Source organism: Anarrhichthys ocellatus, unplaced genomic scaffold (genome assembly GCF_004355925.1).
Source record: "Anarrhichthys ocellatus isolate YVR2014 unplaced genomic scaffold, GSC_Weel_1.0 scaffold27, whole genome shotgun sequence".
In the NCBI taxonomy this organism is placed as follows: Eukaryota; Metazoa; Chordata; class Actinopteri; order Perciformes; family Anarhichadidae; genus Anarrhichthys; species Anarrhichthys ocellatus.
Window position 1 is genome coordinate 5,509,567 of NW_022280057.1, and position 11,756 is coordinate 5,521,322.

The 11,756-nt window shown below is 44.0% G+C and overlaps 1 protein-coding gene across 4 annotated transcripts in view; it reads left to right on the forward strand.

The window, feature by feature from the left end:
* The first annotated feature begins 279 nt into the window (after nt 1-279).
* The window catches only part of LOC116391916 (trichohyalin-like), a 23,163-nt gene continuing 11,686 nt past the window's right edge, over nt 280-11,756 (forward strand). Inside the window, exons 1-18 of one of the 4 annotated variants that reach the window (XM_031862917.1) lie at nt 280-366; nt 949-1,117; nt 1,472-1,613; nt 1,771-2,607; nt 3,293-3,781; nt 3,894-5,327; nt 5,471-5,560; nt 5,911-6,066; nt 6,278-6,394; nt 6,606-6,728; nt 6,821-6,874; nt 6,984-7,541; nt 8,164-8,385; nt 8,517-9,240; nt 9,790-9,920; nt 10,002-10,055; nt 10,139-10,357; nt 10,580-11,738. In XM_031862917.1, coding sequence (XP_031718777.1) covers nt 981-1,117; nt 1,472-1,613; nt 1,771-2,607; nt 3,293-3,781; nt 3,894-5,327; nt 5,471-5,560; nt 5,911-6,066; nt 6,278-6,394; nt 6,606-6,728; nt 6,821-6,874; nt 6,984-7,541; nt 8,164-8,385; nt 8,517-9,240; nt 9,790-9,920; nt 10,002-10,055; nt 10,139-10,267 — 5,397 coding nt within the window. In that variant the 5' untranslated portion in view covers nt 280-366; nt 949-980 and the 3' untranslated portion in view covers nt 10,268-10,357; nt 10,580-11,738. Of the gene's footprint in view, nt 367-948; nt 1,118-1,471; nt 1,614-1,770; nt 2,608-3,292; nt 3,782-3,893; nt 5,328-5,470; nt 5,561-5,910; nt 6,067-6,277; nt 6,395-6,605; nt 6,729-6,820; nt 6,875-6,983; nt 7,542-8,163; nt 8,386-8,516; nt 9,241-9,789; nt 9,921-10,001; nt 10,056-10,138; nt 10,358-10,579; nt 11,739-11,756 lie in introns of those variants that run through there. The other 3 variants (XM_031862919.1, XM_031862918.1, XM_031862920.1) reach the window with 3 other exon arrangements.

Below are 11,756 nucleotides of genomic sequence, written 5' to 3' on the forward strand. Positions count from 1 at the left end.
GGAACATAAAAACTCCTCTGTGAGAAGCAACCACATGGATTTACTGAGAGAAAACTCTGAATCAGAGGATTGTTTTTAAAGAGACAAGAGCCACAGCCTCAGCTGACAGAAGGCCCAGCTGGACAAAAGAAAAGGAGAGATGGAGGGAGGAGAAGAAGAGGGAAAGCACAGTGCTGAGTGAGGGGAGGGGGGGGGGGCCAAGCTGAGTGCCAACTGGAGATGGAGGATTCTGGCAAAGTCCAACGTCTGAGGCGTTTCTAAGGAAACAGCAGCGCAACGAAGTTCTCCGAGCTGAAGCTGAACTTACTGGAAGCTCGTCGCTGCATTAAGAAGAGGAAACTACAATCAAAGGAGCGCAAAAAACAGGTTGTGTTTTCAGTTTACCTTTGAGAATTCACTCCTTTGTACATTAATCACTACAGCAGCTGATTTAAACTGTTTTTAGAATACAACATCTGCAAAGTAATGATTTTCTTATGATACGAATGTGACTTTGTTTTCCATTGACTTTTGTATTCCTGCCTGTATTTAGTTATGCATTATTCAAACCTGCTCGCTGGCTTACTTATTCGGTATTACAGCAACCAAAAACTGTTTCAGTGTACATCGGGGCATGTGAGTAAGAGTTTGAACCGGTCCTTTACGTTTTTGGGGTTGGAGGATTTGTGAGATGCGTTAGGGGGTGCAGGAGGAGACGGAATGATTAGGAGGCGGGGTAACCTGAGCGATACCTCAAACTTGCTACCAAGCTGTTGACATGGTGAATAATAGATGACTGTATTTTGTACTTGTGTTTCTTATTTTTTTTTTATTGTCCGTGTTTATCTTTGTCTTCGTCAGTGTGTTGATGACGGACGTGCAAATAATAAAAGAACAAAACAAGCATCACAGAGAAGATACATTTCTCCCTGTTTTGCTTAACTGACACCATCACTCCCTGTCCCACAGGTAACACTCACCTAGCGGGCACAGGCTAACCAATGGAGGATCAGATGACCTCATCAGACACGACGGGTACCGGAAGCAGTTCTGTTACCATGGCAACAGACTCCATGGGAAGTGACCTGGAGCAGAGTGCAGGTTCAACCCAACAGTGTGACGGCTACCTGAGGAACAGGTGAGAGGCTGGGGGAGAGGGGATCCAGTGACACACACACCTACCTGCTACTATATACTCACTTTTGGCCACAGTGATATCGCATATCACACACACACCTGCCTGCACGGCACACTTGCCTGCGAGCACGCTGCCGCTAATATCCGTTAGAATTACTCGCTGTAGGAGATTTTATTTGCATGTTGTCATCTGTTCTCGCAGTGGGAGGTAAAACAGAATGAAATTTGTAGATATTGAGATCAAATTAAAAGAGGAAGGTGAGTAAACCTTCCAGCTTTATGTCAATGTGCAAATTAGTGTTAAGTAGTGAATACGATGTAACGTGAGCTCGTCTGTCTTGTGTTGTGGTGTTAGGATCGGAGAGTTAGTGAGGTCAGAGAGGAGCCTGGTGCTACAGCTCTATCAGCTAGCCTCTGCCTCTCACCGTCCCAGCATGCAACACTCCCAGAGACTGGACCAGAGACTACACAGGCTCAGGGAGGAGGTCAGGACCATGGTGAGTGCTCAGGATCTCTGAATGCATCAACAGGCATGGCTGCACAAACTGTAAAACATGAAGACTGTAATGGTTGTGTGAGTCTTGTGAGGTTGACTTCAGTGACATAGGTTTATTTTTTCTCCTTCTCAAACCTTCTCTCTTCCCACCGACCCAGACCCAGGACAAGGAGCGAGGGGAGCAGGTTTGGAGGGACAGGCTGCAGCGCTGTCAGCGGCAGCTGAAGGCCAAAGAGGAGGAGATGAGTCGCCAGTCGCAGTACTTCGAGAACTTTAAAACCCAACTCCAGCACAAGGTCAGCCTGGCCCGGGACAGAGAGCAGAGCCTACAGAACAGGATCTACACTTTAGAAAAGCAGCTGCTGGACATGACTGTGAGTGCCGCCACTGGCATCGCAACGATCAGTGCAGTCAGAATTACTGCCGGGACTGTAACACACTGGGAAGGACAAGAGAGGCTGCCTCCCATGAGAGGAGAGGGTGAAGGAGAGGAGGAGAGAAAGGAGGAGAGGAGGAGGCAATGGCAGCCAAGTGTGGGGCATAAGAGAGAAGGAGGGCTAGAAGGTGAGAAAGAGATACAAGGAGAAAGAGTCAAAGAAACAAACTCAAATGAAGCCAGGCTGCAAGGCTTCATCCTGAGCCTGCAGGAGGATCTCAGGGTGCTGCTGGAGAGAGAGGAGGGTGGGATGACAGAGCGGAGGGGACTGATGGAGCAGCTCCAGGAGGCCCAGGAGAACAGCCACTTCCTGGGCTGCAAGGTGGAAGGGATGAAAGCAGAGGTGCAGCAGCTGAAGCTGTCTGAAAAGTCCTTGATGGAGGAGGTTGAAGAGCTGAAAGAGGAGAACCACAAACTCCAGCAGATACTGAGGGATCCAGCTAACCAAACAGCCAGTCAGCCATTCACGGTGCCTGAGTCCACATGCCCGAGTCCTAGGTCCAACACTCTCTCATATACCACTGCCATGGGACACTTCTCAGTGGGGAGCTCTGGAGAGGTGCGTAAGACATGATTATTATTTTTCTAACCTTTATTTAATCAGGTAGTCTCATTGAGATCAAGACCTGAGTACGGCACAATAGACCAACAACTAAATGCAGACGTCTCTTCAAATGTCCAAAACTAAAAGTTTAAATTCATCCAATAGGTTGAGACATCCATTTTATTTGTAGTTCATTTCATTTACAAGGTGCGAAGTAGTGGAAGTCTTTACAGGTCAGTATTTACATTTACAGTAAATAACTATTGGTACAACTTATATTCGTTGATAACAAAAAACGTTAAGACTGTTAACTGTTCAACTGATCGATTATTATTTTGAATGTAGATTTTGGTGTTTTATGTGACTAATTTAACCAGTTGTTCACGTCCAATAAAAATATCTGAAGGGCCCATTAATATTAGATCTGGTGTTAACATTGGCTCAATGTTGTAAATTCCTTTCTGTTATTTTTTGACACGGTATTACGGCATAAAGAATGAAAGCTCTCTTGCGAGGATTTAGGGTGTTATATAACCAACTCCCCTTTTGTAAATGCTTATACAGGTATATCTACATATAAATATATCACTATAGCCGACTGAGACATGAATTTGGATCATGTTCTATTAAGTGTTTTGACATTTTCATTTTTGCATGAATGATTCTCAACTCATGTCCCTCAACTGTGATCTCTGTGTAGGTACATCTAACGTCGGGTGAGGGAACAAGCCAGCCTCATTCATCTGCAGTTCCACCAGTTCACCACCAGGAGGAAGCAGAGAGACTGCAAAACAACACAGAGTATCGGTCCTCATCCACCAAATCTGAATCAACTCCACCTAAAATCTTTTCCCACCTTGGCTCCAAAACCAACCCCAGCCTCCAGTCACTCTCCTTGACTACAGAGACACTAGAGGAGTTCAAACTGGGGACCTGGTGCTCCAGAGGGATCCTAAACCTGGAGAAAAGCCCCAGTGAGGAATCTGATGCCCTGAGGGAAGCCTACAGGAGCTTGGGTTTGGGGGAGGATCTCGAAGCACATCAAGAACAACGTGACAGCTTGAAGGTCGCCCTGGAGCAGGCACAGGAGCAGCTACAGATGATGGCTCAAGAGAATACTCAACTGAAATTACAACTCGGGAAAGAGGGACAAGAATCGGAGGCGGAGCAGGGGACTTCAAGAGAAAAGGTATGTCACAGGGGTTGCAATATTCCCTTTTTTTTGTACACAGCTGAAATGATAAACTTTCAGTTACACAGTTTTCCAGTATATCACAAATTCTACCTCTTTGTATACTCAGATTAGCACACTACCTGCCAGTAATGGAGCTGAAGATGCCGCCATTCTCATCATCGCCCAGGATGATCTTGTCCAGGCCCTGGATCAGGAGAACCGGGCCTTGGCGGACCGGATCCAGGAGCTTCTGGCTCACATTGAGCTCAGAGAAGAAGAGATCAAGAGGGAGCAAACACAGCTGACGGAGCATGTCTCCAAGCTAGAGGGCAACAGAGTCCGGATGGAGCAGGAGAACCAGGAACACGAGTGTTTGATTACAGAACTCACCAAGAAGACTGAGGATGATCTCAATACCATCATGGATCTGCAGCAAAGGTTAGTGGAGAGTGAGCAGCGTACGGAGGAATCGCAGGTTGCCAAGAAACTGTGTGGATCTCAATTGCAAAGTGAATATACAGCTGCAATATCTGGAGGTTTTCAACAGAACAACGTAGAAGAATGTGTGGACAGTTTGGTGGAAAGTGTGCTAAACGGGGAAGAGCCACAGTTGATGTCCAGTCATCAACCAGATTTGACTGCAGCTTCAGCACCTGGTTCTCAGCATGACAATCACTATGATCCTCTGCAGAACAGCCTGCAAAGCAGTCTGCATGTTAGTTCACTGACTGATCAAGTAGGCCAGCTCACCAAGTCGGTCCAGAGCCTCAATACAGAAAAAGAGGAACTGTCAGGCTGCATAAATGCTCTCAGAGAGCAGCAGAGAGAAGTGGCTCTGTCAGTCCAAACACAAACGGAAGACAAACAGCAGTTAACTCGGACAGTTTGGGGACTGAAGGAGGAGAAGGACGGCATCTCGATATCTCTGGCTGGTCTCAAACAAGAGAGAGAGCAGCTTACCAGGACAGTCTGTGGGCTGAGGGATGAGAGAGACCAGTTCATCAGGTCTATGAGTGGCCTGAAAGAGGAGAAAGAGTCTTTATCAGGTTTCAAAAGAGAGAAAGACAAACTGTTAGAATCTCTCTCAAGTGGCAAAGAACAGAGAGATCAAATCATGCAGTCGCTACAGAGTTCACAGACAGAGAGTGCCCAGTTAAGCCAGGCGGTGCTCTGTTTGAAACAAGAAAGAGATGAGCTCACCAATTCCCTTAAGTGTCTGAAGGAGCAGAGAGACAAAGAACGATCATCTTACACTTCCCAAGAAGACCACGACAAGTTAATAAAATCAGGTTTGAAAGAAGATAAAGAAAGAATTGATCGTTCAATCAGTTGTTTGAAACAGGAAGAAGAACAGATAAAGCTATTACTTCAGGGCCTAAGAGAGGAAAGAAACATCCTCCAAGCTGCTCTGCCCAGCCAAACGCAAACAGAGGGAAGCAATCAGAAGCAGCATCTGCTGAATCTGAAGTGTGCCGTTACGACAAAGAAGACGGGGAGCCTTGCTGGAACAGGAGCTACACAGAGATGTCTGGCTCATGACCACAGGGGAAGCTCTGTACAGGTATTACGAGTGGTGTGATTCATGCCTTTGTGCTTTATGCTAGTGTCTGTTGTGTCAAGGTAAATATCCGTAAACATTGTTGCTCACAGTGTGTCGTTATGTTGGATCACTGTGCACTTATGCAACATGTTTTTGATGGAAAGCAGGAGCAAAGTGATCTGATGAGGGAGATTGAAGCTTCGGGAGCAGAACTAAAGAGGTCACGGGACGAACTGGACAAGAGCCACGTAGACGTGAGTTTACACAACTTATCTTTTCTTCAGTAACGTTTGTGGATGTTTGTTGTGGTTGCAACTTCAGACATTCCGTTGATTAAACTAAATAATATTAATTCCCAACTCAAGGTCCACTTTAGTGTTTTTGTTATCATCATTTTCACTCCATTTAGTTGGTTAATCTTAACCTTAAAGAGCAGACACAGCATCCTATTGGCTTGGAATTTGGTTTTTCATGGGAAGTTGAAATGCAGGTGTCACTTAGTAACAGATCTATTTTAGTCTGTTTCGTATTTACAGGACAGCGGTGCATCATTGGAGATCTCACCAACTTAACGTGTTCGTGTTAATGTTTGTGGCATTTTCAGACCAAGTGGCTTCGCAGTGAATTGTGTCACTCAGATGCCGTGAGGGAGGAGGCGGAGAGAAAGGCGGCCGAAGCAGTTGAAAAGTTGGTGAGGTTGACAGATGAAGCTCATCAAATGAAAGAAACCAGAATGGAAAATGACAGCCTCATAACCCAGGTATTTAACCATACAGACAGCCAAAAACATGCACACATTAAAAACATACACGTAGGGTTTAAGCTGTAAATATGTCTCGTAGTTTGGACACCCTGTTGTTTTGCTTTTCACTAACTTTACCTCTAGGTGCAAACCCAGATAAACACATTGTCCATCTGTGTCTGTCTGCTATTGGTCTGTGAGACCTAACCAGTGTTTGTATCTGCCGCAGGTGAAGGAGCTGCAGAGCAAAGAGACAGGCCTGGTCAGGGAGAGGACCGATGCTCTGTCACTGAAGGCACAAATAGAAGAGCAATACAAAGTCCTCACAGCTCAGCTCAAAGCTAAGGTATAGTTTAAGTTTGTGTACTCACACTCACATTCTACACTTTACGGGTTTCACTATATTGAAGGTCTTCAGAACATCACTGTTCTTCAGATGTTTGACTTTTGATAATGTTTAGACCGCTTTATAAGTGAGCAGTAATCGATAATACATAGAAATGAGAGTTCTTATTACAGGTGTGTGTGTGTGTGTGTGTGTGTGTGTGACCTCACAGACGGTGGCCCTAGAGGAGCTAAACTCAGAGTATATTGCTCTAAAACGAGGGCAGGGCAGCAAAGATGATCTGAGCGTTGTTCTCATCTCACTCAGGTCACGTTATAACGACATCAGAGCTAAGGTGGGTAACCAGTCGGCTGTGGCTTTGCGGTCTAAGCAGTTAGTTCTATGTTGTGATTTTTAAACTGTAGTTTCTTCTCTTTTTTTAACTAGTATGACGCCCTAAAAATGAGGAGCCAGAATGATCTGGAAACAGCTCCTCTAAAGGTGAGGAAAGACGGATGTAGCTTTCCATTCCTATTGTCATATTACACATTTTCTGTTGGACTGCTCTGAGCAGTTGAGTTTGACTGACAGGTGTTTTGTCCAATAACAGGCCAAGCTGTCTTTTCTGGTGGTAAAGTGTCAGGAGAGGAGCAGCTTGTTGGTACAGATGATGAAGGCAATGCACAGACGCGGCTGTGCGGACTCCACACTCACCCATCAGGTGGAGCAGCTGCTCAGTGACACTGCTCTGCAAAACTACACCGCAGCATTCACACCATGCAGCGACGTAAAGACCCAAGATAACACCACCGGGTTTACATCGGGATTTATTTCCAAATTCCAAGACTACACCAGTGGATTCCCACCTGATCAGACGTGCTCTACTATACCCCCACTTGTAAAGCAGCCACACCAAAATGGATTCACAGCGGAATCCGGGGTAAAATGTAGTGAAGTAAAAAGTGAAAAACACACACCTTTAGTCACCGCTGAAACAAATTGTCAAGACTGCCGTAGTGGAGTCACACCTGCACCAACAGAAATACGAAAGAAAAATGCCAACTCACCTGTGCCAACCTCAGCAGTGCAAGAGCATGTCAGCGTCCAAGCAACACCATCACCTGTTGTTCCTGCACTGAAAGAGAGCTTCATCTCCAATAGAGCTCAGGTGAGATGATGCTCAAAAATACTTCTCTTTTTTTTCTCTTCAATTGACTTAAAGTTTGTTCATGTAGCAAAACAGTAAACCACTGCATTCATTTTGTAAAATCAGTCTCACACACAAGACAGGCACAGTTCCTGGCTTTTATAGTATTTTTATTTTTTTTTGGCTACCATGCCTGAATTAATCTAAAATATTACAGAACAAAAAACAATTAATTTATAGTTTGTTCTTTTATGTTTTCACAAGACAATCACTTTCAACATATTTATTATTATCAGTAAAGCAAACCTTTACCAAAGGGTAAAAGATTCTGTTGGCAACTGGGTTTATGGGAAATGCCGTCCTAATAAGAACGTTAGCATGAAAAGATCGGTTCACAGTGTTTCGTAAAACAGTAGTCAGGTGCCCATATGTTATTGAAAGAGGTTTTTCTTGGTGTAATAATTCCCCTTGTTTCCCATGTACATATGAGCACCAAGCTGCCACAGTCTCAGCCATCTTTACAAGTCATGTCAGTTAATTTGACATTAACATATCAGTGTAGCTTGTAAAATTGTTTGTACTTCAAATTGTAAATTCATTTGGGAGAAAGACTACGATCTGCCTTTTCTCAATCCCACCACAGCCCTCGCCCTCTGCCAGTGGACCAGAGAAATTTGGATCTCATCACTCAGATACAAAAGGGAATTCCTCCCCAGATCCGACCAGTTCAACAGGATCCTCACTGAGTCCGACTCCTCCCTCCTCCAGCACACGTTTCAGTCCAAGTAGGAGGCTGAGTAGTCCTGAGAAGATTATTAACCTGCATGAGCAACTACAGAAGACTCTAATGAGCAGCTATCGGGATGTATGCACAAAAGACTATATATTCATATTTTTATGCACAAAAACAGATTCCTTGTCTGCGAAAACCTACAAGGTTTGATTTCAATGTTATGTTAGTACATGTCTAATAAATGCTTTTCTCTTAATTTCAAGGCTCCAGTGAGCAGAGGAAGGTTACAGCAGCCCAGGAAAAGTCTCTCATTCTCAGCTTCTGCAGACCTGCGAGCATCCTCTCAGACGAAGAAGCAGAGCCTCAGCTCTGACGTACCACATACCGACTCTCTCCCAGTCACCGCTGCTTCGAGCCAAGCTAAGCACACTCCAACAGTGACAACAACCAATAAGTCAGCAACACTTTTTAATGCAGTCGCCTCTCGATCCACTAATATTACATTGAGTCCCAACATGTTTGCTAACTTTAAAGCATACGCATCTAAAACTACATCGTCTGCTCTATCTAGCTCTTCTGACTTTCCTTCTGCCACATTGGCACCTTGCAAAGCCAAATCCGTCTCAAGCTGTGGCACTAATACAACATCCCCAAAGCTGGCAGAGAAACGCACTGCTATCCCGGCTCAATCTGATGCTAAACACACAGCTTCTACTCCTTTAACTCTGAGGACCACTACCTTTGACTCTGATGTCTTGACATGTTCCGACACTTCGCCAAAAACCACCGCCTCAGACACCACTGCCCCCGAGGCTCATCGTTTTCACATGCCTCCTGAAACGGATGGTGCTACAACCGCATATCATGGACCTGTATTTGCTGCATCCTGCACTCGACCTGCTCATCGCTCTCCTGAGAGATCCAACAAGTCTGACAGAAAATCCACTGGAGCTCTAGAAAAGGCCAAGACAGCAAGACCCACACCAGGTAATGCACCTATTTAATATTTGAGATTGTTTATACAGAGGCAGAACACACACGTCCTTGCTTAAAGTCCTGGTTGAAGACATTCTTGTTTTTCTGATTTCTTTTTGACAATAAAACTTTGTGCGAGTACATGTTATAGCTTCGGTGCATATTATTGCAGTTTGCGGTTATATTACTGTTTTGCTTGCATACTGCTGCAATGTGATTATACCCAGTCTAGATAAGGACCATTCTTTGTTTCTGTTTCTTGTAATGGGAATAATGTCTTATAAAATAAGATAAATAACACACTGCAGTACATTATGATAAACTTTTACTAAACTGCTTGGATTCATTAGTAAGTTCAGTATGCTGCGAGTCCTGTTATGTTACTTTATTCTGGTAGAATTTCAAAGTAAAATAAACCTGCCAATTAACAAAGCGATAAATAGATTAGAGTGCATTTAGGTTGTATTGTACCTCGTGTTCACAGCATTACAAGCATTGAATTGTACAAGAAAGATAGAGCACTGTGCTTGATTTTTTATTTTTTTGTCCGATCACCTCCAGAAGCTCCAGCTGAGGTTCGATCTGTTGAGGTAATCAAAACAGTGGGCCAGAGCCGCCTCATGATTGGCTGGGAAAGGCCGCCACTTGACGAGCTGGGCTGCAGTAACGGCACATTTGTGTACGGATACCGGGTAGGCAGAAACTACACCGACTGACACGTGGACTTTATGATTTGTTTCTTCTTGTACTTATTATTTCCTTTCACCTCTCAGGTGTTTGTAGATGGAGACTTCCACAAATCTGTCATGAGCTCAGCGTGCACCAAGGTATCGGGCTCTTTAAAAGCTGTTATCACTCCTAAAATTAAACTTAATAACAGCAATTCATATTCAAATTTTTGTTTCTACAGTGTATTCTGGAGAATGTCGATCTGAGTGTCCCAGTTCACATCAGTGTCCAAACGCTGGGATCTAATGGTGTCAGTTCAGACTTTGTCCACACCACGTACAGGACTTCAGTCAGAATAGACCACCGCTGAGTCTCAGTGCAGCCCACATACTGGTGGCTCTGTAGGATTACTGCAACTTCTCAGTGGAAACCTTCACTACCAGAGGCCAAAGTTTGAATGGTAAATTGTGTGCGGGCTGATGTCCGTGTGTATTTTGTTGTCTAAAAAAACAGTGTTTGTCTTGTGATTCAAAAAAATAACTACGACTTTTAAGTGAGATCTGATCTAATTGATATTTTAAAGAGGGCTGAAAGATACTTTTTCATACCAACACTTTTCATTCTCGTCTGTGTTCTGTGTGACAATCAATTTTTTCCTTCGTCCTGTGTGTCCGCCCTTCAGTGCACAGCCATCTATAGCTGCAGCTCTCTGAGGGGACCGTGCTAAGCTCCACCTCAGCAGACAGCGAGGGGGAGACACCATCACGCTGCTTGGATACCCTCAGGCTCAGGTCAACCAATCAGAAGAATCTCACGTTTTCTCACTTTACCAGCCTACGAATACGCATGTTGACCTGTGGCCGGCCGCTAAAACCTCAAAACGATTAACTGAAGATGTCATATGAAATCAAACTCTTGCCTCGGGCCCTGAGAGGTAATCTGCATGGAAAAGCAGGTGCTTGATCGTTGTTGGAAGAACTTCCCGTTTCATAGTTGCCACCCGGTGGATCCACCTCTTCAATGGCTCGGATGTTGTGACTGCTGAGTGAAAAGCCAGAGTGGCTGCTAATCAAACAAATCCAGACTAACCTATTAAAAAATTGATTCTTCATTACAGACAATATGATGAGATCAATCACGTTGTCAAAGGCTGCCTGTGACACCAACTTTTATAACATTGTTCCACCAAGACAGAACATATTGGAGGGACGTCTGCTGAATATTTTAACACTGTGTTAAACACCGAGAGATCACGTGTCATATTGCTTCATCGGAGATCCATGCTGCTGCCTCTCTTGACTCTGTGACATGAACAGCTGGCTAAAGGGACACGTGCTGTATCAAAAGCCTTTTTTTTTTTTTTTTAAACGTGTGCAGTTTAACATCTGACTTGATTTTTACACATGAAGCCAAAAAAGATTCACTCCAAAGACTTATCTGTTTGCTTCTCCTCACAGGTCTACGCGGTTACTCCAAACACAGGAGTTGTTTAAGTTCTGACATTTGCACACAGTCATTGTTATATCTGATTCATAAAATGAAACTAAGAAAGGATATTATCACTGATATTTTTTGTAGAGAATATTATATAAATATGCTAATGTACCACAAACTGTACGTCTTTTAGTATGAGTGACACTTTGTTTTTCATACCTAATTGATGTCATGTTTGCACGCTCGTATTGTTTTATACAATGTTCACAACACACACAATGTTCTTCTGTTACTGTATGTACGGGTGTGCAGTAATCGTGGTGCAGCAAAGGTATTTTTCTATCAGTAATATTGATTCCCCCGTTGATTCCTTTACAACTGTACAGAGAATAAATGTTTATACAATATTGACTGTCATTCCTGTG